Below are 26734 nucleotides of genomic sequence, written 5' to 3'. Positions count from 1 at the left end.
GGCACTAGGGGTGTCTAGTTCTTCCTTCACCTTGGTGTTTCTAGGCTACTTACTTTCAGACGCACTGAGGATTGAGGGAGGGCGGGGGCTTTTAAACTTCTTGATTTGGTGTTTCCCCAGATCCTGGGCGGGACCGGATCTCGGGTTGTCCCGGATGACAATCAGAAACTCCATTACCGGTAGGTCTAATCGGAGTCTTTCTTTGCAGGGTATTATGCTGTTGCGTACCTTTTTAGAGCAGAGAGGAAGTTCTGAGTTCAGGTCTGCTTTAAACAATACCAGTTTCCTGACAGCCCTGCTGATCTATTTGCCTGCAGTAGTGTCTGAATCACCCCAGAAACAAGCATGCAGATGATCTTGTCAGTTCTAAAAATGTCAGAAACATCTGATCTACCGCATGCTGGTTCAGGGTCTGTGGCTAAAGGTATTAGAGGCAGAGGAACAGCAGGATAGCCAGGCAACTTGTATTGTTTAAGGCCTCTTTCACACCAAGATGTTGCGGTTTAGGGGACGTTAAGGTCGCATAACGTGCCCCTAACGCAACGTCTGGTGGTGTTGAAGTTGGACGTCAGATTGAGCCGCATTATGAGGCTTTTGGTGCTATCCTGGGAAGTCCGGATCTTTTCAATGATTCGGATGATTCGAATCGGATCATTGAAAAGATCCGGATCTTTGAACCGAATCTTTGAATCATTTTACTAGGGAAGCAGGGGTGCAGCAGAGTGAGAGGTGCAGGAGAATGAGGGCACATTGCGGGTGCTAATGGGGAAGGGAGAGATGCAGCAGGAAGATTGTGCACAGAAGCTGCAGTTCCTGTTTCTTCCAGACATCCACTGTGAACCGAATCCTTCATTGTGATGATCCGGATCAAAGATCCAAATCGTTCATGATCTGGACAACACTATTGTGCAGTGAATATTAATTAGCCATGTGGCTAGGAACAATAGAGGACTCTCCCCTTACTGCACATGTGCAAACAGTCACAGCTAAAACCACCTATAGCACAGCATGCTGCACTCTCTTTGAACGTCCAGCGTTACAATGTAACGCAACGTGGGCACTGTGAACAGCCCATTGATTTTTCATTGCTGTGCGGTGGGGTGCGTTACAGGCTGCTCTAACGTGCGCCTGTAACGTCCCACTGTGAAGGCAGCCTAAAAGAAAATAAGTATGGCAGTCTCCATATACTTCTCACTTCAGTTGTCCTTTAAAAATCTTGGCAGTTGTTTTTATTGTTGCTCTTTATCCTGTGTTTTCTCTCTTAGTTCTGCCGCTGCCAACCATAAAGATCCTGAGTGTCGCAGAAGACTCGGTGGGGTTCACACTGAAAGTGGATTCTGATATTACCGTATGTTGCTCCATTTGTTTTCATGCCCATTTCTAAAGTGTCTAAATAAAATATTCTGTCTGTACTTGTGGGAGAATGTAAAGTGGACCTGAACTCTTGCACAGGACAGAAGGAAAGCATAGAGAAATGCACCTTGTATGTATTTAGAGAGTTTAGCCTGTCTTAAAGGACCACTGTCATGAAAAAATTTAAAATGTAAAATACATGTAATTACAAACAAATGAGTATGTTTCTTCCAGAGTAAAATGAGCCATAAATTACTCCTCTCCTATGTTGCTGTCACTTACAGTAGGTGGTAGAAATCAGACAGAACTAACAGGTTTTGGACTAGTCCATCTCTTCATGGGGGATTCTCGGCATGGCCTTTATTCTTCCCTGAAAAGGATTTATACAATACTGCTGGTCAGCCTCCCTGCTCACTGCACACTTTTTTTGGCAGTTGGAAGGAGTACCGGTAACTGCCATTCACTAAGTGCTTTTGAAAAATAGAGTCCCCCATGAGGAGATGGGGATAGTCCAAAACCTGTCAGTCCTGTCACATTTCTCCTACCTACTGTAAGTGACAACAACATAGGAGAAAAGTAATATATGGCTCATTTTACTCTGGAAGAAATGTATGTCTTATTTGTATGTGTTTACATGTATTTTACATTTTACAAATTGTGCGATAGCGGCCCTTTAATTCCCCCTCCTTTGTGACTAATCAAAAGTTGTAATTTGATCTCTCAGTTGTCAGCTTACTGCCATGGCAGAGCAGCTAATTGGTAAACACAGGATTTTACAATGTCTGCTTCCATAAAAGCAGGAAGTAGACACTGCTGATTTATTGCAGGATTTGTATCAGCTGTAACAAAAAAAATGTTTTTCAATAAAGGTTATTATGCAGTTGCGTATCTCTTAGAGCTGAGAAGAAGTTCTGAGTTCAGGTCCGTTTTAAAGAGGCCCTGTAGTGACATATAGCAGAATGCAGTAAATTATTCAGGATACCCACTTTTGCAGTAACTTTCCTGGTTTCTGCTTCAGAAACACTCCCTATAGCTATATATTGCTGTATACTGGTATGTAGTCCCACCCTCCCAGTGATGTCACAGCCTAGGCTGTTTATTATGTGGAATTATCCCGCCCCAGAGCATTCTGGGAGACTAGAGATCTTTTTTTCTGGCTTTAGAACTTCTTAATAAACAAACATTCCACAGAGATCACCCAACAGGGTAAAACTTACCTAAAGGTGGCCATACACCGGTCGATTTGCCAGCCGATTCGACCAACAGATAGATCCCTCCCTCCCCCAGCATACATTACCTGCTCCGGCCGGCGCAAGTCCTCTCGGTCACCGCTGTATTCTTCTCCGCTGGGTTCCACTTCTTTCTGTCCGGAGAAGTTTAAACCGTAGAGGGCACTCTACTGTTTAAACTTCCTGCCAGGACAGGAAGTTCAGTGAAGCTGCAGCCCTGGAGCCCAGCGGAGAAGAGACAGCGGAGACCGGGGGACTCGCGCCGGCCGGAGCAGGTAATGTATTGCCGCTGTATTGCGTCGTTCGTCGGGCATTCGACACACTCCTGACCCGCCGGCAATCGAGCAAAATCTTCCGCACGGATGGTTTGATGGGAATCGACAGGAACAATTGATTTCGGACGGAAATCAATTGTTTGCGTTTGCGCAACGATTTCACAGCAGATTCGATCAATGACCTAATCTGCTGTATATCGGCGGGAAAATCGTTAGGTGTATGGGCCCCTTAAAGCTAAGTACACACGGACCAACCTGCAGCCTGATTATCACCTGACTTTAGTCTGTTGGATGATAATCAGGCATGTGTACGCGTGCGAACAGCTTGGCGAGCCACTGATAACAGGCAGGTTTGCCCAATCCAACTGTCGGATCTATGTTGGTCTGATATCATGCGGTTGGTGCGTGTGTCCTAGTTGTTTGAAATTCTTGTACTTGTTATGAATGTGTAGTGCATCATTCCTGTTGCGTGCGCAGTATGTTAATTGAGTTGGTTGTTTAGCCGTCTAGGCGTGTGGACATACAGGTCGTGTGGTTAGTCGTGTTGGTCATGCGGTTGTGTGCATGTTGGGCGTGTGCACGAGCCTTTGATAAATGTCAGAATGCAAATCAGGGGTAGGAAAATTTTTTACCTGTGGTGCTCATAATGTTTTTTGCATTAAACTTCGCGTAGTATTTTACAAAGTTACGGGAACAGCGTAATTACGGCTATGGTACTTCATGTGTAAACGAAATTGCGTAACGTAATTTTGCATTACTTGACTTGCCAATGCGCATGTGCATAATATATATTAATGCGTACAATCCTGCTTATGATGCGTATAAACATACGCATGAAACAGCACATGCGCGTCTATAATATAACATGCCCGCATGCGGAAATTTGTAAGCGTACATCAATACAAATACGCGTCAAAAGATACTAAATGACTAATTTCGTAATGAACCGTTATTTCGCGAAGTTACGAAGTCATGCGAAATTTCGATACATAATTACGGTTCACACGTAATTGATTACGCATTCTCCCGTAAATTTCGCATTACAATTATGATGAAAAACGGTGATTTTCGATGCGAAATTTCGCACATGCGAAATTTCGCAGCACCACTGGATTTTACTATCGGCAAGCACTGACTAAATCATGAATAAATGAATACTGTATTGTAAATAAGTAATTCTATTCATGATGTAATTTTGACTACAGTTCCTCTTTATAATGATTCTGTCCTGGCGGGTTTACAGGTCACCAGCTATAGTGTGTCCTTATCGTGGGAGTTTGATGAGCACATACAGGAGAAGAGGACCATGAAGCTGAATTCACAGAGCACAGTGCAAAAAGGTAATGGATAGAAATGAACCAAGCAACATAGTATCTATCTTGGCAAGTAACTATGTCCAAGTACAAGGGTCAAGCATAAGCACTCCTGAAATCCAGCAGCTCTACCCACCGACCCACATCAGGGGCAAACCCAGGATTTTCAGAGGGGGGATTCCTGAAAGGTCTCCCTAAGCCGCGCACAATCTGTGTGTGTGAGATCACTCGAAAACGGAACGAAACTTGGTATACAGATCCCTTACTACCTGGGATGATATGTTCTGGGGGTCCCGCGTCCCCCCTGCACATCTGGGCGGAGCTACAAACAGCCAATCAGATTTCACCCATTCATGTCAATGGAAAAAATGTAAAAGGCTGCCATTCTCACAGTAATCAAGCCAGAGTCCCCACACTTGGCACAGTTGGTGTTTGGGTGACTGGGATTAGTATTCAGTGGGTGGAGCACACAACAGCCAATCAAAATTGACTTATTGTTTTTCAAGGGGAATATTTAAACTCCTGCCATTCTTACACTGTTAATGGCAGAGGCTTTAAACTTGCTACAGTCAGTCTTTTGGTGACTGGGGTTCAAATTCACTAAAGGGGCGGGGCCACAAACAGCCAATCAGATTTCCTTGGTGGATAAACTGCTTCCATTCACACATTTTTGATGCCAGGAACCTGAAAGCTCACAAACTTGATCATTGAGTGAGGCCTGGAACCCACTGAAAAACGCAAAACGCAACCGCTAGCGTTTTGTCTGAGCGGTTTGCAAGCGGATTTATGCGCGTTTTCGGTCGCGTTTTGCAACATTGTATTTTTTTGCTCAGCGGTTGTGTAGCGTTTTGCGTTTCGCGTTTTTATCCTAATTGGTCCTGTGAATTATTTTTAGTTTTGTTACAGTGTGCTGAACCGCAAAACGCTAGCAAAACCGCTCAGTTTAGGTTTTGCTGAGCGTTTCTGCTAGCGTTTCAATACTTTACATTGAAGCGCTAACGCTCCCAAAATGCTGCAGGTCCTGCGTTTGCGTTTCTGGGAAACGCAAACGCTCCTGTGGAAGTTGCCCCATCCATTAACATCAGCTGAGCGTTTTGGCAAAACGCTAGCGTATCGCAGCGCTGCCAAAATGCTCAAAAAACGCTCTTGTGGGTTCCAGCCCTGACTGTGTGTCCACGTTACAAAAAGTGGGCGGTGCCAAAAACAAATTTCCCTGGGAAAAATGTAAACTGCAGCCATTCTTCACTGTTAATGGCAGGGTTCTCAAACTTTGCACAGTTGGTCCCTGGATGACTGGAATTATTATTCAGGAAAGTGGGTGGAGCCTACAACAGCCAATCAAAATTCACCTGTTGATTTTCAAGTGGAATATTTATATTGCTGCCATTCTTACACGGTTCATAGCAGATGCCTCAAAACTGGTACAGTTGGTCACTGGATGACTGGGGTTGAAATTCAAAAAGGGGGGCGGAGCCACACACAGCCAGTCAGAATTGTGTAATTTCAATGGAAATATACAAACTATTGATACCAAGGACGCCAAAGCTCATAAACTTGGTAATTGAGTGACTGAATGTCAAGGTTAGAAAAACTACATTTTTTACATGGGAAAATATACCCTGCAACCATTCTTACACTGTTAATGGCAGGGTTCTCAAACTTGACACAGTAGATCATTTGGTGACTGGGATTAATATTCCGGAAAGTGGGTGGAGCCTACAACAGCCAATCAAAATTCACCTATTGATTTTCAAGGGGATTGTGGAAACTGCTGCCATTCTTACACTGTTAATAGCAGAGGCCTCAAACCTGCTACAGTCGGTCATTAAGTGACTGGGGTTCAAATGCACTAAAGGGGCGGGGCCACAAACAGACAATCAGATTTCTTTGCTGGATAAACTGCTTCCATTCACACAATTACATAGTTGTGGTTTGTGATGTGTTACAGGGGAAAAGGTGATGTGATCAGAAACGCAACCTGTTTCGTCTGGTGTTTGTTTTGATTTAAACATCTCCAGGGTCAGAACTGTCCTGATTGAGTATGGTAAAGCATTCCAAGGGGTAGGGGCAGCATGACAGAAAGCTCTGGCTCCAAAGGTTTTTGATTTGGACTGTGGGGGAGCTCAAGTTATTTTATCATGTTGATATGAGGTGACACACAGTTGCAACAAATTCTTCAGTTATCCGGGGCTTAGTCCGTGTAGAGATTTGTATGTTAGCATGCCAATTTTGAAGAGGATTCTGCATGTTATGGGTAGCCAGTGGAGTAAGCAAAGGATGAGTGTTATGTGGTAGAGACTAGTACAGCCACAGCACATAACACCAGCGATTTCAAAAGGGAGGAGAGCACAGGCACAAGATAATGCTGTGTGCCATTCAGGACAAACTTGGGATACTCTTGCTAAAAACTCAAACTGTGTGCCTAGATAAAAACTCTTCCTTTAATTAATAAGTCTTATACTTTCTTTTAGTGGGCAATCTGACTGCACAGACGGAATACGAGATCTCAGCCTGGGCATCATCTGAGTATGGTGAGAGTTCTGTGGCTTTCGAGCATTTCACCACCAAAGGCACCAGGCCGGCAGTGCCAAGTCTGAAGGCAAAATCAATCAACCAAACTGCGGTGGAATGTAGCTGGGCTGGTGTGAAAAACTTGGTATGAAACAGAAATTTTTTTCAATAGCTCTCTTGGTAAAAAAAAAAAAAAAATGTTCTGGTGACTTCAAAATAAACTTGAACAAGATATAACATTATGAAATAATGGCATGTGTAATAGCAAGAGTAACTTTCCTGAAATCTCGCGTTCTTATTTTCAGATTACAGGCTGCAAGTTTATGTATGGGGTATAAACAGCAGCCATGTCAGTGTGACATAAAATCTGGTTCATTTAGCTCCCACAGGAGAGAAATAGTTACATTTTGAACATAGTCTGTTCAACCAGAAATACTGGTGACTATACATCAGTGCCACCCAATCTACCATTAGGTAGATCCCTCTCTGATCGAATCTGAGCCCAGTGTGGAAATGATCTTTTGGGACCACTAACGGACTGAAATCTCCTAATTAATCCTATCCGATTGAATCAGAATCTTTGTTCGCCAAGTGCGACCCAAATTTTGTACTCAGAATTGTTTGTGGTTCACATGGCAATGGCACAAAGGCAAAGACAGACATGATGTTGACAATAGTGTAAAAGACAGACCTAGGCCTCGATTCATACAAGGCTGTGCGATAAACAAACAATCAAAAAAGTTAAAATATCGCATTCGGTATTTTAGACTCTTGTGTGCTAATTCATAAACATTTTCACAGGTGTGGTAGAAGTTCGGTAATTTACCGAAACCCATTGACAAAAACCTGTTTGGCAACAGCAGAAGAGAGTTGAGCTGTCTGTGGTGTTGCATGCTGTTCCATGCAGTTAGGCCATTACAATAGTAAGCGGCATCCCCACATTCCTTTAGAATGTGCATGTTTGTTATACTGCCTGTGCTTGCTCTGAATCTATTAGTCTTCCTTAACATTTTATTTAATTGCCACATCTTCCAGGAGAACTTCTAGGAGACATAACACATGCCATGCTTAGATTTCCCCATTAGTTCCACTGCATCTTCAAACAGGAACTTAAATGGTTAAACGGGCGAAGGGCTCCAAGGGAAACCTCTTTTGTTCAGTTTTCTCTGCTCGCTGCCTGGTTCCACCCACAAAGCATTGGCAACCTATCAGCATCCGATCAGGACTTGCAGGAGACGGGCTGTTTCTATTGGCTCTGCTCCTGTCAGTCATAGCTCTCTCTTTGTTTGTCAGTCACGCAGGGGTGAGCCTGGGGTGCCTGGCACCTGGGTACAAGATTTTCTCTGGCGCCTATGGGAGTGGTTAAATTAACCGCGCCCAACCACGTAACCACACCCATGTCCATAATCATTATGTGGGGAGCAATCACCAGAAAATCGTTATGCAGGGAGCATTCACCAGAAAATAATCGCAATGTGGGGAGCATTCACCAGAAAATAATTTCTAGGTGCGCAGAATTCACCAGAAAATAATCGTTATGTGGGGAGCATTCACCAGAAAATAATCGCAATGTGGGGAGCTATCACCAGAAAATAATCGCAATGTGGGGGCAATGGACGCGGCTAGAGGGAGGGAGGGAGTGGCGGCCAGAGGGGGTGAGCGGCGCCTGACAGGCGCCTGGGTGCAATGCACCCGCAGCACCCGCCCAGGCGCGGCCCTGCAGTCACGGCTGGTTTCCCACAGTCTCGCACTGATTAAGCCACACCAGAGGTGGCGGTAATATTTCTGGACTTCACCGCATGTTGTAGTCTTTATGAATTGGCATTTACTGACATTTGTTGAGGTATTTACTGAACAAATCGGTAATTTACTTCACTGCTCGGTAATTTTAGCTTTCAATGCGGTAACAGCCTTTATGAATTGACATTTTACTAAGTGCTCTGTTTTCAGCATTATTAAATGTGCGAATGTTTGATGAATTGAAGCCACAGTCTTGACAGGATGGAAGATATACGATGATACAGACAAAGCTTATGCGAACATAGGAAGCAGGCCTGAGCCACCATCAGGGTGTGGAGTAGTGCTAACCAGCGATTACTAGAAGTCATTTCTTGAGGGGATGGTCCTTTAGCGGCGGCCTGAAGCTTGAAGAAGCAGCTGCCTGGGTGGGAGGGGGTCCTAGGAGATGCTGGTAGCCTTTGTCTTCATTCTATAGTGGTATGGAGGAGGTCTAGAGGTGGCAGAGGCGAACCGATGATCCTAACTGACGACCACTATTGGATGAAAATTTCCTAACCAATGAAATTGATCCGATTTTCGGATTGACTGCATCAATCTAAAAATCGGATGATTTTCATTGTTTCATAATTGGTTAGGAGATTTTTCGTCCATTAGTGGTCCCAAATAATCATTTTCGATCATTCCTATGAATAATCGTTCGTAAACGATCGTTCAGCAAATTGTATTGTCAGTGGCAACATTTAATCTCATGGCTGCAGTTGTCCTCTGCAGATATCTTTGATCCCATCTATTTGTAGATTGCGGACAATTTTTTAATAAATCCAGGACTGCAGGCTCCTTATCTTCTTCCAGCACAAACTAAAGTTTATTAAATTACAGCATAATAAATCTAAAATGAAACCAGCTTAGACCACAGCCTTAGAAAACATGTCGGTGATCCGTTAGTTCTACACTAATGACCGCATCACATGATTTATCTTCTCTTTCTCCAGACATACGCCGTATTTTATGCCACCTCCTTCCTGGAGCTGCACCGAAATCCTCAGAATATCACCACCTTGCTGCACAATGTCACCATCATTGTTAACCGGGACGAGCAGTATTTGTTCATGGTAAGGATGAATGTTATTTGGTACCTGTACAGAACAATGAGCGCTTATACCAGCAACAGCTCCCTAAGCATAGAAAGTAACCTTTCTTCTGAAGCACTAAAAGAATAATGATCTTTATAAATAACACTCATTGTTTTAGCTCCACCTCTTATGCTAGGGGAGCTAGTTGCTGAAAGTGGTCCTGAACTCTTGCACAGGACAGAAGGAAAATAGAGAAAGGCACCCTGTATGTATTTAGAGAGTTTAGCCTGTCTAATTCCCCCTCATCTGTGACTAATCACAAGTGTGATTTGATCTCTCAGCTGTGTCCGCTAGCTGCCTTGGCAGGGCTAATATGTAAACACAGGATGTCAGCCCTGTCTTTTTCCATGAAAGGAGGCAGTAGATACACTGCAGATTTATTGTAGGAGTTCTGTAAGCTGTAACAAAGAAAGCAGTAGCTGGATGGTGTAATGGTTAAGGGCTCTGCCTCTGACACTGGAGACCTGGGTTCGAATCTTGGCTCTGCCTGTTCAGTAAGCCAGCATCTATTCAGCAGGAGACCTTAGGCAAGTCTCCCTAACACTGCTACTGCCTATAGAGCGCGCCTTAGTGGCTGCAGCTCTGGTGCATTGAGTCCGCCAGGAGAAAAGCGCGATATAAATGTTATTTGTCTTTGTCTTGTCTTAGATAATGACTGTAGTGAGAAGAATATGGGGACTGTCATATTTATTTCCATTTAAACAGTACCAGTTGCCTGGCAGCCCTGCTGGTCTATTTGGCTGCAGTAGTGTCTGAATCCCACCAGAAACCAGCATACAGCTAATCTTGTCAGATCTGACAATAATGCCAAACACCTGATCTGCTGCATGCTTGTTCAGGGTCTATGGCTAAAAGTATTAGAGGCAGAGGATCAGCAGGACAGCCGGCAATTGGTATTGCTTAAAAGGAAATAAATATGGCAGCATCCATATACCTCTCGCTACAGTTTTCCTTTAAAGGTTATTATGCTGTTGCTTATCTTTTAGAGCAGGGAGGAAGTTCTGAGTTTAGGTCCGCTTTAAAGTGGATCCAAGATAAACGTTTACTCATTGCATAATTGTGTTCCTTTCATATAGTTTATAGGGCATTCCTCAAGCTAAATCCTTTTTTTTTGTTTTTTTTGTTTCAATACACTAATTCCCTATAAACTAAACAAGCCTCGCCCACAACTCCTCCACTGCCTTGGCACTCTTGCTGCGTAGCAAGGGCTTATGGGAGCTGAGTCTGGGCAGGAGGAGGAGGTGTTACTACCCAGAGATTTCAGAGGCAGCGGGGAGAAGGAGAGGGGAGTGGAGTTTTCACAGGCTGAGGTGAGGAGATGCAGATTAGCTTGCCTGTGTGTAATGAAGACAAGCAGAATATGGCTGCTCTCATTGTATTACAGGAAGAAATAATCATCTACTGTTGAAGCTGTTTGCAGCTAGATATTCTGTGTAAACTGTGTAAATCTTATCTAAACTTTAGATGAGATATATAGACAAGTTCTTTGTTATAGTTAGTTTTTCATCTCGGATAAGCTTTAAAGTGGATCCAAGATGAAAAACTAACTATAACAAGTAACTTGTCTATATATCTTATCTAAAGTTTAGATAGTTTACACAGCAAATCTAGCTGCAAACAGCTTTGATAGAATATTATTCTTCCTTCCTGTGATACAATGACAGCAGCCATGTTTGTAAACATTACACAGAGGCAGGCTTATCTGCATCTTGAGCAAAAAACCTAATCCCCCTCCTCCTCCCCTCTGCCTCTGTAATCTCTGGCTAGTAATACCTCCCCCTCCTCCTGCCCAGACTGAGCTCCCATGAGCCCTTGCTACTGTCTGAAAGTGCCAAGGCTCTCTGAAAACCTGTGGGTGTGGCTTGTTTAGTTTATAGGGAATTCGAGTATTAAAACAAAAACAAAAAAAGTGTTTGGCTTGAGGAATGCCCTGTTAACAATAGGAAAGGAACACAATTATGCAATGAGTAAAAGTTCATCTCGGATCCACTTTAAGCTGGCTATACACAACTTGATAGCAAGATCCACCACCAGATAGATCCCTCTCTGATTTAATCTGCCTGGCCACACACTGCACAGTGATTTGCACTAGATTTCAGCATGTAATCTAGTGGAAATCATCCTTGCGCTGCCACCTACCGAACTTACCCCATAATTGTAAAGTGTCGGGTTTCCTGTGAGACTGCCCTCCAAGCACTGGTAACTGTTTGGGAGGCTGACGTACTACGGCACCTCCAGAAGCTCAACCCCAGGAAGTCTCCAGGCCCGGACGGCATATCTCCAGCCTGCCTGAAAACCTGTGCAAGCCAGCTAGCCCCGATCCTAACGTCAATCTTCAGCAAATCCCTGACAGTGAGCAAGGTCCCTTCCTGCTTCAAGATAGCGAATATCATTCCGGTCCCCAAGAAGCCAGGTGTTACGGAACTGAACAATTACAGACCGGTTGCCTTAACTCCAATAATCATGAAAACCTTTGAAAGGCTGATTCTTTCCTATCTGAAGGAGCACACCGACACCAAAACGGATCCCCTGCAATTTGCATACAAGGCCAACCGGTCCGTGGAGGACACTATCAACATCAGTCTAGCACACATCATGGAACATCTGGATAAACCAAGCTCCTACGCCAGGATCCTGCTCCTAGACTTCAGCTCCGCTTTCAACACCATCTGTCCAACCATCCTGTATGAAAGCCTAGCACGACTTGGTGTTGACCCTAACCTGTGCACCTGGATCAAGGATTTCCTGACCAACAGGTCGCAGTTAGTCAGGATCGGCGGCTGCTCTTCCAGTGCTAGATTCACCAACACTGGTGCCCCGCAAGGGTGCGTGCTGTCCCCGATTCTCTTCTCACTGTATACGAATAGCTGTACCTCATCCGCAGACTCTGTCAAGGTCATCAAGTTTTGCAGATGACACCACCATAATAGGCCTCATAGATGAAAACGGCGAGCACGAATATCGTAAGGAGATTGAGCGGATCCTCAGGTGGTGTAAGGAAAAAAAACTCGTATTAAACACAGCAAAAACCGTGGAACTAATTGTGGACTTCAGAAGGAACGCTCCGTCTCCCAGTCCAGTCTCCATTAATGGTACTGAGGTCTCCAGGGTACACAGCGCTCGGTTCCTTGGCACCACCATCACAGACAACCTGAAGTGGGAGGCGAACTCCTCCGTAATTCAAAAGAAAGCCCAGCAGAGGCTGTTCTTTCTCAGGCAGCTGAAGAAGTTTGGGATGTCGCGGGAGCTAATGATCAGCTTCTACTCTGCCACTATCGAGTCTATCCTTTGCTCCTCCATCATTGTCTGGTATTCTGGGGCTAATGCAAGGGACAAACACAAACTCCAAAGGGTATTCAGTGCTGCTGAGAAGATCATTGGGTCACCCCTGCCGCCCCTGGACATCCTGCAGTCATCTAGAATGAGGTCCAGGGCAAATAGGATCATTCAGGACCCCTCCCACCCGGGCAGTCGCTTCTTCGTCCCCCTTCCTCTTGGTCGCCGTTATAGGACCATTCTCACCAAAACCACGAGGCATAAAAACACCTTCTTTCCCCAAGCGGTTGCTCTACTTAATTCTACTTAATCATGCACTCTCCCAACTGACACCCCCTAATCTCCCCCAGCCACCCCTCTGCGGAATACGAGCACAGAAGGAACTTGTCTCCAGCTGGCCACGCAGTACCACGTGTCACCGTACAGTAGGTCCGCTTGCATAAGATAATTCTGCCAACCTGATCTATGAACTGCTGCTGCCTGTTAAACTGACGTCTGGGTGTCTCTGTAGCTAAGAACCTGTACCAAGTGCTGTTTGCCAATTGCTGTCACTGTCTTGTCAAACTGCGGTTGTGTCTATGTAGCCATTATCTGTACCATGTTGACGTTGTTTTTTATGCCAATTGTTTTTGATTTTTGCTTTTCATGCCACAAAAAATTCCGGGTGCGAGCCGCACTTGGCGAATAAAGTTGATTCTGATTCTGATTCTGACACCTGTTGGAATCTGGTGCACACACCTTCTCTTGTGCATCCTTCATCCCTGTCCTCTGCTTCCCATGATTCTCTTTATAGGTCCGGGTAATCTCGCCCTATCTGGGCCCTCCATCAGATTACGCGGTAGTGAGGCTGATTCCTGACAACCGCTTACCTCCTCGCCAGCTCCATGCCGTGTACATCGATAAGACATTCGCCATCATGAAGTGGGAGTCGCCATATGATTCGCCAGACAGCGAAATGGTGAGTTTGTTAGCGCTCTTTTCTGGCATCATGATCTTGGCTAACCTAGCTGAAGAAAATATCTGTAACACAAATGTGCTTCAACCCCTTCCCATTCCTGGGGTTTACCCTGTACATTCCTGACTCTTCCGCTGTTATTGCTATTGCTGAAACAGCAATAACTTTTTCATTACTTATAACATCCAAAATGACAGATATTGTTTTTTTTCAGGAGAATCAAGGCTTTCTAAGGGTAATATTTTTTCTAAGAATTTCTGTTGTTTTGTCGGCATTCTTTAGGGAAAAGTTGGACATAAATGCAGGAAATACTTTTTTTTTTTCCCCTCCACCCTTCTTCATTTTCACATGACAAGTCGAAGGACACCCACAAACAATGTTATAGGGTAGAAGGGAGCGGTTTCGCCAATATATCAGCCATATGCCACCCCTTCCCCCCCCCCCCCCCCCCCACCCCACCCAACCCCACCCAACCCCACCCTTGCCTGGATGAACTATTTGAGAAATGGGTAAAGATTTCTCGTGGGAAGGGGGTCTCTAACTCAGAATTTAACTTCAGAACAGTAGCAAAGCTCCTATTTAACATGTGAACACGGTGTGTTACATAGCTGCCACCACTAGAAAGATTTAGTTGCACAACTTGAGAGACCCTCGTTTAGCCCTTCTGTCCCCCAGGCAATGATAAATGTTGATCTCTGAATCTGGGACCAGCCCAGACATTCTCATATTCTGCTTCCCTCCTCCAGCTCTACATCGTATCCGTGAAAGATCTGATCATGAAGACGGAGAAGAGTTATAAAGTGAACTCGCAGAACAGCACCGTAGAGTACAGGATTGGAAACCTGGAGCCAGGCGGAAAGTACAATATCATTGTCCAGCTGCGGAATATGAGCAAGGAAGCCAGCGCTAAAGTGAGCACAGGTGAGGCTGGTCACCAGGGTCATGTGACACAGTACTGAGTAGGCTGGACACCTGAGTCATGTGACTCAGTACTGAGCAGGCTGGACACCTGGGTCATGTGACACAGTACTGAGTAGGCTGGACACCTGGGTCATGTGACACAGTACTGAGTAGGCTGGACACCTGGGTCATGTGACACAGTACTGAGCAGGCTGGACACCTGGGTCATGTGACTAAATGCTGATTGGAGGTGATGATGGACACCTGGGTCTTGTGACTCAGTACTGATTGGAGGTGATGCTGGACACCTGGGTCTTGTGACTCAGTACTGATTGGAGGTGATGCTGGACACCTGGGTCTTGTGACTCAGTACTGATTGGAGGTGATGCTGGACACCTGGGTCTTGTGACTCAGTACTGATTGGAGGGGATGCTGGACACCTGGGTCTTGTGACTCAGTACTGATTGGAGGTGATGCTGGACACCTGGGTCTTGTGACTCAGTACTGATTGGAGGTGATGCTGGACACCTGGGTCTTGTGACTCAGTACTGATTGGAGGTGATGCTGGACACCTGGGTCTTGTGACTCAGTACTGATTGGAGGTGATGCTGGACACCTGGGTCTTGTGACTCAGTACTGATTGGAGGTGATGCTGGACACCTGGGTCTTGTGACTCAGTACTGATTGGAGGGGATGCTGGACACCTGGGTCTTGTGACTCAGTACTGATTGGAGGTGATGCTGGACACCTGGGTCTTGTGACTCAGTACTGATTGGAGGTGATGCTGGACACCTGGGTCTTGCCAGTAGAGGCCATTATAGCAATGTCATCAGCGTAGTAGTGTAGCTTTGATGTCTGGTTCACATCATACAGCGCTGAGAACTGGTGAGCCTAGAACACCATAAGCATTTGGGAATAAGATAATCAGCAGGATAGCCAGGCAATTTGCATGATTAGTCTATTTTATTTATATAACACCAACATCTTCTGTAGTAATGTACAATGTACAAAACAGATAGAGTGGAGCTTATAGATACATGAGATGTTTAGAACTCTGTACAATCAGGACACCCAGCAATACAAATACATACATGGCTGATATGTGGTTTGAGAAATCACCAATACTGGTATATAGTTACATAGTTACATAGTTATTTTGGTTGAAAAAAGACATACATGCATCGAGTTCAACCAGAAAACAAAGTACAACTCCAGCCTGCTCCCTCACATATCCCTGTTGATCCAGAGGAAGGCGAAAAAAACCCCACAAGGCATGGTCCAATTAGCCCCAAAAGGGAAAAATTCCTTCCCGACTCCAGATGGCAATCAGATAAAATCCCTGGATCAACATCATTAGGCATTACCTAGTAATTGTAGCTATGGATGTCTTTCAACGCAAGGAAAGCATCTAAGCCCCCTTTAAAATTAATGCAGGTATAGAGTTTGCCATAACGACTTCCTGTGGCAATGCATTCCACATCTTAATCACTCTTACTGTAAAGAACCCTTTCCTAAATAAATGGCTAAAACGGTTTTCCTCCATGCGCAGATCATGTCCTCTTGTCCTTTGAGAAGGCCTAGGGACAAAAAGCTCATCCGCCAAGCTATTATATTGCCCTCTGATGTATTTATACATGTTAATTAGATCTCCTCTAAGGCGTCTTTTCTCTAGACTAAATAAACCCAGTTTATCTAACCTTTCTCGATAAGTGAGACCTTCCATCCCACGTATCAATTTTGTTGCTCGTCTCTGCACCTGCTCTAAAACTGCAATATCTTCTTTGTAATGTGGTGACCAGAACTGAATTCCATATTCCAGATGTGGCCTTACTAGAGAGTTAAACAGGGGCAATATTATGCTAGCATCTCGAGTTTTTATTTCCCTTTTAATGCATCCCAAAATTTTGTTAGCTTTAGCTGCAGCTGCTTGGCATTGAGTACGATTATTTAACTTGTTGTCGATGAGTACTCCTAAGTCCTTCTCCAAGTTTGATGTCCCCAACTGTATCCCATTTATTTTGTATGGTGCTAGACCATTGGTACGACCAAAGTGCATGACTTTACATTTTTCAACATTGAATTTCATCTGCCATGTATGTGCCCATATATCCATCCTATCCAGATCCTGTTGCAATATGACACTATCTTCCTGAGAGTTGATGATTCTGCACAATTTTGTATCCTCTGCAAAAATAGCAACATTACTCACTACTGCATCTACTAGGTCATTAATAAATAAATTGAAGAGCACTGGACCCAGTACAGACCCCTGTGGGACCCCACTGCTAACAGTCTCCCATTTTGAGTACGATCCATTGACCACAACTCTTTGTTTTCTGTCCATTAGCCAGTTCCCTATCCATGCACACAGACTCTTCCCCAGTCCTTGCATCCTCATCTTTTGCACCAGACTTTTGTGGGGAACAGTGTCGAAGACCTTTGCAAAGTCCAAGTGCATATGATAAATTACAGCAGAATAAGAAACTCTAGGAGGAGGTCCCTGCCTTTACAATCTAGAGTGTAGTGGGATGGAGACATTAGGGAAAGACACACAAAGGTTAGTGGATGAGGCAGTGACCCTCCAATGCTACCTATAGCAAATTATGGGCTTGTCTGAACAAGTGTGTTTCAGTACGATTGAAGGTTTCGAGGCTCGAAGCATGAGGGACAGGCTGTGGGAGAGAGATCCAAAGGAGAGGTGATGTTCGTGAGAAGTTCTGGGTGTGGGAGTGAGAGGAGGTGTCCAAGCTAGAGGACATCTAAGTCCTAATGGTCTCACTACCATGGCAACACTACGGAAACTGACAACCGGGGTTAGTGGTTAAAGAGACTAGAGATGAATTAAAATATTTATGAAGATTCATTAGAAAATCGTGTTTATATATTTTTCAAAATTGATTGAAGGTGATTTGTGTTCAGTCGGACCATACTCACTTCTATACTTATCTCACTGTGTTTTGTCTATGAATTAAAATAATAGATTTATACATACCTGGGGCTTTTTCCAGCCCCATCCGCATGGATCGCTCCCACGCCGCCGTCCTCAGCCGCCTCTATCGTCTGTGCCATGTCTTGTGACTTCAACCAGGCGCGACCAGTTTTACGGCTGCGACGTGACTCTCTCCATTTCTCTGGCTCCTACCTTACGCATGTTCCTGCACAATACGGAGGGAGTGCACCACTCTTGCGCCAACTGGCCCTGACTGGCTGAAGTTACAGGACCCGTTACCGGCGATTGAGAAGGCTGAGGATGGCGGCGTGGGATCGATCCAAGCGGATGGGGCTGGAGGAAACCCCAGGTATGTATAAATATATTTTAATTCATTTCTGAGTCTCTTTTAAGGCAGTAAACTTCCAATGCTACATATAGCAAATTCTAGGCTTGTCTGAACAGGCGTGTTTTGCCAGTACATTTGAAGGTTTTCAGGCTTGGAGCAAGAGGAATAGGCTTGGGTAGAGCGTTTTAAAGGAGAGACGATGCTCGTGAGAAGTCCTGAAATGTTGCAGTGCATTGTTTAAAATGAAAATAAATGTCGGCCTCCATATCCCCCCTCACTTCAGCTGTGCGTCAACGGCACTTGATAATGGCACACACACGCGGCATCTGCCTAACAACTCCATTTTCTGTCTCCAGTTCCTCTTTTGGCCCCAGAAGCCCTGAAGCTGATCAGTGAAAAGGACCACATCCTGCTGTTCTGGAAAAGCCTGGCCCTGCGGGAGAAATACTTCAATGAGTCCCGCGTGAGTCCTGCTGGAACTGGCAAATATGTCAAATATTCATGGCTAACGTTTCATACGTACTTTATTAAACATACAGTATTAAAAATGGAGCTTAAAGCGGTTTTAAACTCTGACAAAATATTCAACAAAAATGTTTTCCTACTTTTTATAACCCATACAATTATCATATTTGCTTTTGTGCACAAGTATTAATATTCATTTAGAAATTATAAGTTCCCAAAGTTCAGTTTATTTACTTTGAAAGCTGCTGGTGCATTTTATTCATAACTGTTGTATTTCTATTATAAATGCCCCCAGCAGTGATTTCTGAGCCGTGTTTCAGTTCAGGACGCATTAGCAGAACTTTCTGCACAGCCAGAGAATGTTTACTTAATTGTATCAAGATAAGGTTATCACCAGTTCAGATGCGGCTGCCCCTGCAGGAGAAAAAGTCAGTCCTGTGGTTTAACCCTTTGAATGCTGTTTTGCTTTAAAAAAAAATTGTGTTTAGTATATATTATGCTGTGAATGATCTTTTAGAGCAAAAAAGAAATACTGGGTTTCATTCCACTTTAAATAAAATATTGAAAATGTTTAATTTTTAAATTGCAGTTAAAAGTCTGTAATTTCCATGTTTGTCTTTTTATAAAATGCATAGAAGCCTATGGCCTATGGAAGTGCCCACAAGACACCTGTAGACTCATAAACATGCTGTCGTTTAGAATTGACGCAGTATTTTCCCTTCGTTCCTCCCAGGGCTATGAAATTCACATGCTGGACAGCTCCACCAATGTCTCCACTTACCTTGGAAACACCACAGACAATTTCTTCAAAATCTCCAACCTGAAGCTAGGCCACAATTACACCTTCAGCGTGCAGGCTCGGTGTCTGTACAGCTCTCAGTTCTGTGGGGAACCGGCACTGCTTCTCTATGACCAGCTCGGAACAGGTAGGGTGTACATCTATAAAGTGGGCCTAAATCTATAATCTATAAAGTGGGCCAAAAGTGACTTACAGTATTTTCTGGCGTATAAGACGCACTTTCTTCCCCAGGAATGGGGAGAAAAAGTCCCTGCGTTTTTATACAGCAAATGAAGGGAATCCCCGACTTCCGAATCCCCGCTGATATGAACCGCGACCTGCCGCCACGTCTGGGATTCCCTGCTGTAGCTTGCTGTGTGGTCCACTCCCCCCTTTCCCATGTAATTAGTGCGGCTGCATGTATGGTTCAGTGTTACTGTCCATATCGCTGCCTGGCTCCCCGTGTGGTCTGCTTACCCATTCTCCGCTTAGCGCTTGCGTCCGCTCCCCAGTTAAGTGCACTCCCCCGTTTGTGTTAGCGCTGCCCCCCCCCCCCCCTCACTCTAGGGATGGCTTCACCGATGACTCGTATTGTAGAAACCATCACTAGGGGAGCAATAGAGGGGAGACCAGGTCTGACAGGCAGCCAGACATGAGGAAGCGGAGAAGCACCCACAAAATGTGTTGTCTTTTTGGTGCTTGAATAAGACTTGTTCTTCAGTAGAGCCAAGACCTAAACTACCAGGGCTGTGGAGTCGGAGAAATTTTGGGTACTCTGAGTCGGTGGTTTCAATAAACTGAGGAGTCGGATGATTTTTGAACCAAATCTATAGCCTTTGTAAGAATTAGACTGAGGAGGAGTCTTAATCGGAGCAATTTTGGGTACCTGAGGTCAGATAATTTTTGTACCGACTCCACAGCCCATTAAACTACATTTCCCTTTTAGACTGATTTTAAAGGATACCCGAAGTGACATGATGAGATAGACATGGATGTGTACAGTGCCTAACACACAAATAACTATGCTGTGTTCCTTTTTTTCTTTCTCTGCCTGAAAGAGTTAAACATCAGGTATGTAAGTGGCTGACTCAGTCCTGACTCAGACAGGAAGTGACTACAGTGTGACCCTCACTGATAAGAAATTCCAACTATAAAACACTTTCCTAGCAGAAAATGGCTTCTGAGAGCAGGAAAGAGATAAAAAGGTTCAATAGTTTATAGATTTTAGCTCTGGCATACGTCAATGAATGTGTCATTGAGCAAAAACAATAAAGCAGTTAAAACTTAAAAAGTAATAAAAATTATGTTAAAAAAAAACTTAAAGTAGATTTAAACATAAAATAAAACTGGAATATCTTAAAAAGTCATTTTTAGGAGAAGGAAGATAGATACAATCACTTATTTCATTTGTTTATCTCCCCACTCGTTGGGGAGGTAAAGTCTACCACCACTACCTCCCTTTTTAAATGGCTTTTAGCTTATTTAATTCAGTGTTATTCTAGTCCACCCTTGGTGGAGGAGTGTCATCCCCAATTTTTACTACTACAGAGAGGAACTTCTTATACCTGAGTGGTGTCAGGTCTAATTTCCCCACCTGCCTATACAGTGGTCATCTGAGCGGTGACCTGTGTTTTGGGAGTATTATTACTTGCCACACATTAACGCACTACACTTTTGTGGGCTCTTGGGTTCCCCTTTGTGAATAATCTATGCCATGGCTTTGTTTTTAGGTATGGATGCCCAGCCCTCCACTGGTGTCCAGTCCACGGATGTTGCTGCTGTGGTGGTCCCGGTGTTATTCCTGCTGTTGGTGGCCACCGGCTGTGGATTTGTCATTTTGTACATGCGGCACCGAAGATTGCAGAACAGCTTCACAGCGTTTGCGAATAGCCACTACAGCTCCCGCCTGGGAGCGGCCATATTCTCCTCCGGGGATGATATAGGTAAGTGAAACACTGCTGTTTAAGTTGAGGTTGTTTAAGGGGTCAGTTAGGGTTAGGCATTGGAGGGGGGTTGTTAGGATTAGGGTAGGCATCAGTGGAGTTTTTTTAAGTTAGGGCTAGGCATTGGCAGTGGGAGTGGTTAGGCATCAGAGGGAGGTTATTTAGGGTGGAGCAGAGGGGTGGTTAGGGTTAGGCACTGGCAGAGGGGTGGTTAGGCATCGGTGGGGGTGGTTAGGGTAAGACATTGGAGGGTGGTTGGTTAGGGGTGGTTAGGGTTAGGCATTGTTGCAATAAGTACTGGACTTTATGTAATATATCAAAGTTTAGCAAAAATGCAGTGTCTCAAAGATAAAACAAAAACTTTGATACAAAACCCACAACTTGACATGAAAAATATCAGTGTAAATTGAATAAAAAAGGCTCAATAAAGGCTTATTCAAATTGGCTGGCAGAAAAAAAGGACCATATTAGTAAAATTTGCATAATGGTTGAATTGGCAACGTCACTAGTCCGTTTCATGCTGAATATGCCCTTCGTCAGGCCAAATAAGCGAATTTACAATTTCTGCGAGGCGTCAGCCAGCGTAAGGAGCCCAGAGAGCAAAGCACAGAAAAGGGCACCTGAGTCTAGCAGGTACACAATGTGCAAATCCACTGGCACTACATAGAGGAGGCAGCTAGGTGTGGAGCACACCTATCTTTTACTAATATGGTCCTTTTTTTCTGCCAACAATTTGAATAAGCCTTTATTGAGCCTTTTTATTCAAGTTACACGGATATTTTTCATGGCAAGTTGTGTGTTTTGTATCGATAAAGTTTTTGTATCATCTTTGAGACGCTGCATTTTTGCGCAATTTGTTTGATAGATTACATGAAGTCCAGTACTTATTGCACCATAGATTATATGGGTATAGTGGAACACCCGCTACATGGAATGTACTTTTTTGCCTTTAAGTTTTAAAGGACAGTACCCACAATATACATTAACTAGGGTTAGGCATCCGAGAGGGGTTGATTAGGGTTAGGCAGGGGAGAGATGGTTAGGGGGGGTTGGTTAGGGTTAGGTATCAGCAGAGGAGGGTGGTTAGGGTTAGGCAGGGGGGTTGTTTAGGATTAGGCATCAGCAGGGGGAAGGGGTGGTTAGGACTAGGTATCGGCCGGGGAGGGGAGGCATCAGTAGAGGGGACAGCTCGGAGTGAAAATGGGGTTAGCTTTAGTTGAAAATATTGGTATCATTTACCAATATTTCACTATCAGAATTAGCAGCACTGCAAAATCGTAAAATATTGGTAAGTTTACCGTTATTTTATTTCTGGCACACATATTTTCAGGTGTCTTTTTTGCTTGTATGTGTGATTTGCTGTGTTGGCTTACTACTAAAAAGTCGTATTGAAAAAAATAATTTTTTGTTATAATCTGGAAAATAGAAAATATGACCAGCTGATCTGTCACGAGACCGGTAAGATTTGTTAGCGAAAACGTTTTTTGATTTAATTGCAGTAGTAATAGTTTTTTTACATTACTAATCAATAATTAATATGACAGACGACACAACCGCCACTACATGAGACGATGCTGATTTCTGCTTTCCTTGCAGGAGAGGATGACGATGTCGCGCCAATGATCACCGGTTTCTCAGATGACGTACCAATGGTCATAGCATGAGTCCCGCCCCCATTGCTTCGGCCCAAGCCAAATGATGTATATATTGTAATTTTTCCTCCCCTGGGAATCGTGGAGTTGTTTCCTTTATTTTGTTTTTATTTTGTTTTTAATTTTCAAAAATGCACTTTTGAGTTGCAATATCTTATTTTTATATGGGCCAAAAAGAGGAAAAATCACAAAAACTTTCTAGTACTCTACTGTGAAATGCAAAACGTGTTGATTAACCAAATACTGACAATCCTTGAATGGAAATGTAACCACTTCAGCCCTCAGATTGGCGCAGACGCTTGCCGTGCACGGTATATGGCTTTGCAGTCAAGTTTAAGGGGTTAACATTGAAGTGTGCGACCCATGTACAGATGATCCTAAGGTGCCTTACTGACTTTTCTGCGAGATTTCGGGTACTAAAGATCAGAGCGATAAATTCGTAGGTTCCCATTGTCGTTTGCCTGCAGGGCTAAAGGGGTTAGCGTTGGTATTTCCGGACTGAATTGCCTGCTATGTATCCATGTTCCTGTGATCAGCCAATTGGATTATTTGGTTTTTTTGTTTTTAAGTAGAACTCTTTAAGCTCGGAATTGAAGCTAAACCTGTGGGCAGAAAACATTATACATGCCTCCTCATGAAGCATCTCAATCCTCCATATAGGGAAGCCCTTTCTCCTCGGAGCTGCTGAAGATTTTTCAAGTGCCCACCTCAAAGATGGCCGCCGTTTCCTTCCTATTCTGTTTACAGCTACCAGGTTACCAGCTTGATGTTCAAAAGTTGTGGTGCAGTCTACCCTAAAGACTATTACTGTTACCTGTGCAGGGATGACTGCAGCATTGAGAGAAGAGGGGTTTCTGTCAAAAAAAGGGGGGGGGGCAGTGGGATACTCCCATTAGGGGCAAGTGTAATATTTGGTTCCCACAGGATGCTTTTTTACATTTTTGACACCTGAAAGGACACCTGAAGTGAAAAGTATGTGTAAGCTGCCATATTTATTTCCTTTAGTTCCGCTGATCTTTCTGGCGTCGGTAGTGTCTAAATCATCCACCTGAAATAAGCATGCAGTTAATCCAGTTAAACACTTGATCTACATTCTTGTTCAGGGTCAATAGCTAAAAGAGGCAGAGGATTAGCCAAACAGCCAGGCAATGTGCATTGTTTAAATGGAAACATAGCAGCCTCCATATCCCTCTCACTGTATTTGTCCTTTAATCTTTAAAGACATACACTGTGTAATATGATCCTCTTTATGGACTGGTAGGTATGGAAGAACTGTTGCATTGTTGTTTTTTAAAGTATGAAGTTGAAGTAATTGGGAAAACTTAAAAAAAAAAAAAAAAGTTAAAGGACTTGCAATTCCAGGAAAAAAAATGTAGTTTTACTTACCTGGGGCATCCTCCAGCCCCTAGAAGTCATTTGGGACCCTCGCCACAGCTCCGGTCCCCTCCGGGGTCCTGCTGGCAGCCTGTAAGGATCGCTGACCCCCCCCCCCCCCCCCCCCCATGGGTTGGCACTTCTATTCAGACGCGTATAAGCCCTCGTCACTGGGAGCGTATTGCATGCGCAGAAAGAAGGTGGTGGGTCCCCTGAGAGCAGCGGAGCTGCGCTGAGGGACTCAAATGAGTTCTAGCGGAGGGAGGAAGCCCCAGGCAAGTAAAAATAAAAAAAATGTTCTGGCCTCATGAATCCTTTAACTACGGTCTGTAAAGAGGATCTGTTATAACATCTATTAGTTGCCGCAGCTGAGGGTCCTGTCACCCAGCTTACAGAACAGTTCTGGTTTCTAGGAGGGCACGTGGTGCGTGATTTGCCTCCTGCCCCGGTGGTAGCTCTGCAGCTTGGATTTTAGCAGTTTGGATTCCTGAATAGGACAGGGTCTTTTCATCATCTTCTGTCTCATAAGTTTGTGACACTTGTGAGTTTGGTAGGGTAGCATCCTAAAAAGCTGTGCCGTGCAATCCTATAGAAAGCCCCTTCTCCATAACCCAACACCTAATCTGTGGTTAAGTATGATGGCAGCTGTCTCCAGTATGACTGAATAATTGGCAGGTGAAAAACCTACATGTCCCAGAATTTTTTTTTGTTCACATACTTCCTCCTGGGGCCGAGTTTATGCTAAACAGGTGAATTTTAATCATAGTATGCTTGTGTTTAAAAACATCATCTTTGGATTCTTTTAACAGAGTGTAAAAAGTGCATAAAATAAAAATGCCCACGTGGTTCCCTCAAGATCTGTAGACGTTAGATAAAACATAATTGTAAGTAAATTTTGGTTCCCTTGTTCATGTGTACTTCTTAAAGGGTACTAAATGAGAATCTGGGGTAAGAAAACACATACTTACGGAAGAAGCCTCAGGGTCCTTTAGGGGCCTCCCATGCCATCCTCCGTTGCCACTCAAGGAAATCCGACAGGGGCTTGTTGTTGAGAAACGTGGTCAGCCATACTGTGCCTGCGCAAACAAGACCGCACCTGCGCAGTAAGCCAGAGCCGCTCGTGCATGGGGGGGGGGGGGCTACTGCTCAGCCATGCTTGCACAGGTGCTACACAGCCACGCCCATGCATGAAGACCAACGCGGCCTGGAGTTCCCCAACCCTGTCATCAAGGCCCACCAGCAGTACATGTTTTGCAGAAAAACCACAAATATGCACAGGTGGGGTACTTATTGTTTCAGCAGAGCTGATTAACTACCTCTGTGGATTTCCACAAATCATGCACTGTTGGCGGGCCTTGAGGACAGGGTTGGGGAACACCGCTCTGGAGGGTCTCGAAGAGTGGCAGCGTGGGGGACAAATGAAGCCTCTACGTTATCTAGAAGCTTTCCTCTTTTTTTCCATTAAAGCATATTTTAATCAAAAATATACTTATGAGATAATGAATTGTATGTGTAGTACGGATAATGAATAGAACATTTGTAGCAAAGAGAAGAGTCTCATATTTTTATTTTCTTTTATATAGCTCTATTTATAACGTTGCACCGGACTTTCATTTGCATTTTAGAATCCACAGTCTGTATTTTAAGCTGTAAAACTAAGCAGAAGTAATAACGCTTTGAACGTTCCTGCAGTAATACCTTATCTCAAGCTGTCTCTCACTTTTTCTTGGCTGTTTAAAGTGGATCCGAGATAAACTTTTACTCATTGCATAATTGTGTTCCTTTCATATAGTTTATAGGGCATTCCTCAAGCCAAATACTTTTTGTTTTGTTTTTGTTAATACTCTAATTCCCTATAAACTAAACAAGCCTCGCCCACAGCTTCTTTTGTGCCTTGGCACTGTAGCAAGGGCTTATGTGAGCTCAGTCTGGGCAGGAGGCGGTTACTAGCCAATGATTTCAATTTTAGATAAGATATATAGACCAGTTACTTGTTATAGTTAGTTTTTTCATCTCGGATACGCTTTAAAGGACTTAAAAGCTGAAAATGCTTAAAGTTAAATACCGTTTTAAATTCTGTATGTATGGAGGACGCCTTCCACACCCTCCCATTCATTCCTCCTTGCCCCCCGGTAGAATAGCCCCCCCGGTCGGGTCCCAACCCCTCCGAACGGGTCGGGTTGAAATACCCCTCTCAATATGGCCGCCACAGATGGCCGCCCTTTGCAGTCCGCATAGACGCGATTGCAGCTGCGCAGCTCTAGGGCCTCTTCCCGCCGCGTCATCAATCCATGACTAATTGATGACGCAGCAGGAGGAGACCCTAGAGCTGCGCAGCCACAATCGCGTCTATGCGGACTGCGCAGCCGCGGCCATCTGTGGCGGCCATATTGAGAGGGGGGAATTTCAACCCGACCCGTTCGGAGGGGTCAGGACCCGACCTGGGAGGCTATTCTACCGGGGGGCAAGGAGGAATGAATGGGAGGGTGTGGAAGGCGTCCTCCATACATCCAGAATTTAAAAAGGTATTTAATTTTTTTAAGCATTTTCAGCTTCAGT

At 44.3% G+C, this 26734-nt stretch overlaps 1 protein-coding gene across 1 annotated transcript in view; it reads left to right on the top strand.

Moving 5' to 3' along the window:
* Positions 1-26230, top strand: part of SORL1 (sortilin related receptor 1) — a 184660-nt gene extending 158430 nt beyond the window's left edge. Inside the window, exons 39-48 of the mRNA XM_068254599.1 lie at positions 1266-1348; positions 4101-4197; positions 6642-6826; positions 9414-9533; positions 13624-13788; positions 14532-14706; positions 18320-18426; positions 19162-19354; positions 20937-21149; positions 22746-26230. Of these exons, the coding sequence (XP_068110700.1) occupies positions 1266-1348; positions 4101-4197; positions 6642-6826; positions 9414-9533; positions 13624-13788; positions 14532-14706; positions 18320-18426; positions 19162-19354; positions 20937-21149; positions 22746-22813 (1406 nt within the window). The 3' untranslated portion in view covers positions 22814-26230. The remainder of the gene's footprint in view (positions 1-1265; positions 1349-4100; positions 4198-6641; positions 6827-9413; positions 9534-13623; positions 13789-14531; positions 14707-18319; positions 18427-19161; positions 19355-20936; positions 21150-22745) is intronic.
* The last annotated feature ends 504 nt before the right edge of the window (positions 26231-26734 follow it).

The sequence above is a fragment of the Hyperolius riggenbachi genome, chromosome 9 (genome assembly GCF_040937935.1).
Source record: "Hyperolius riggenbachi isolate aHypRig1 chromosome 9, aHypRig1.pri, whole genome shotgun sequence".
Lineage (NCBI taxonomy): Eukaryota > Metazoa > Chordata > Amphibia > Anura > Hyperoliidae > Hyperolius > Hyperolius riggenbachi.
Note: the sequence above shows the minus strand (reverse complement) of the source record. Positions and strands in the feature narration are given on the sequence as shown.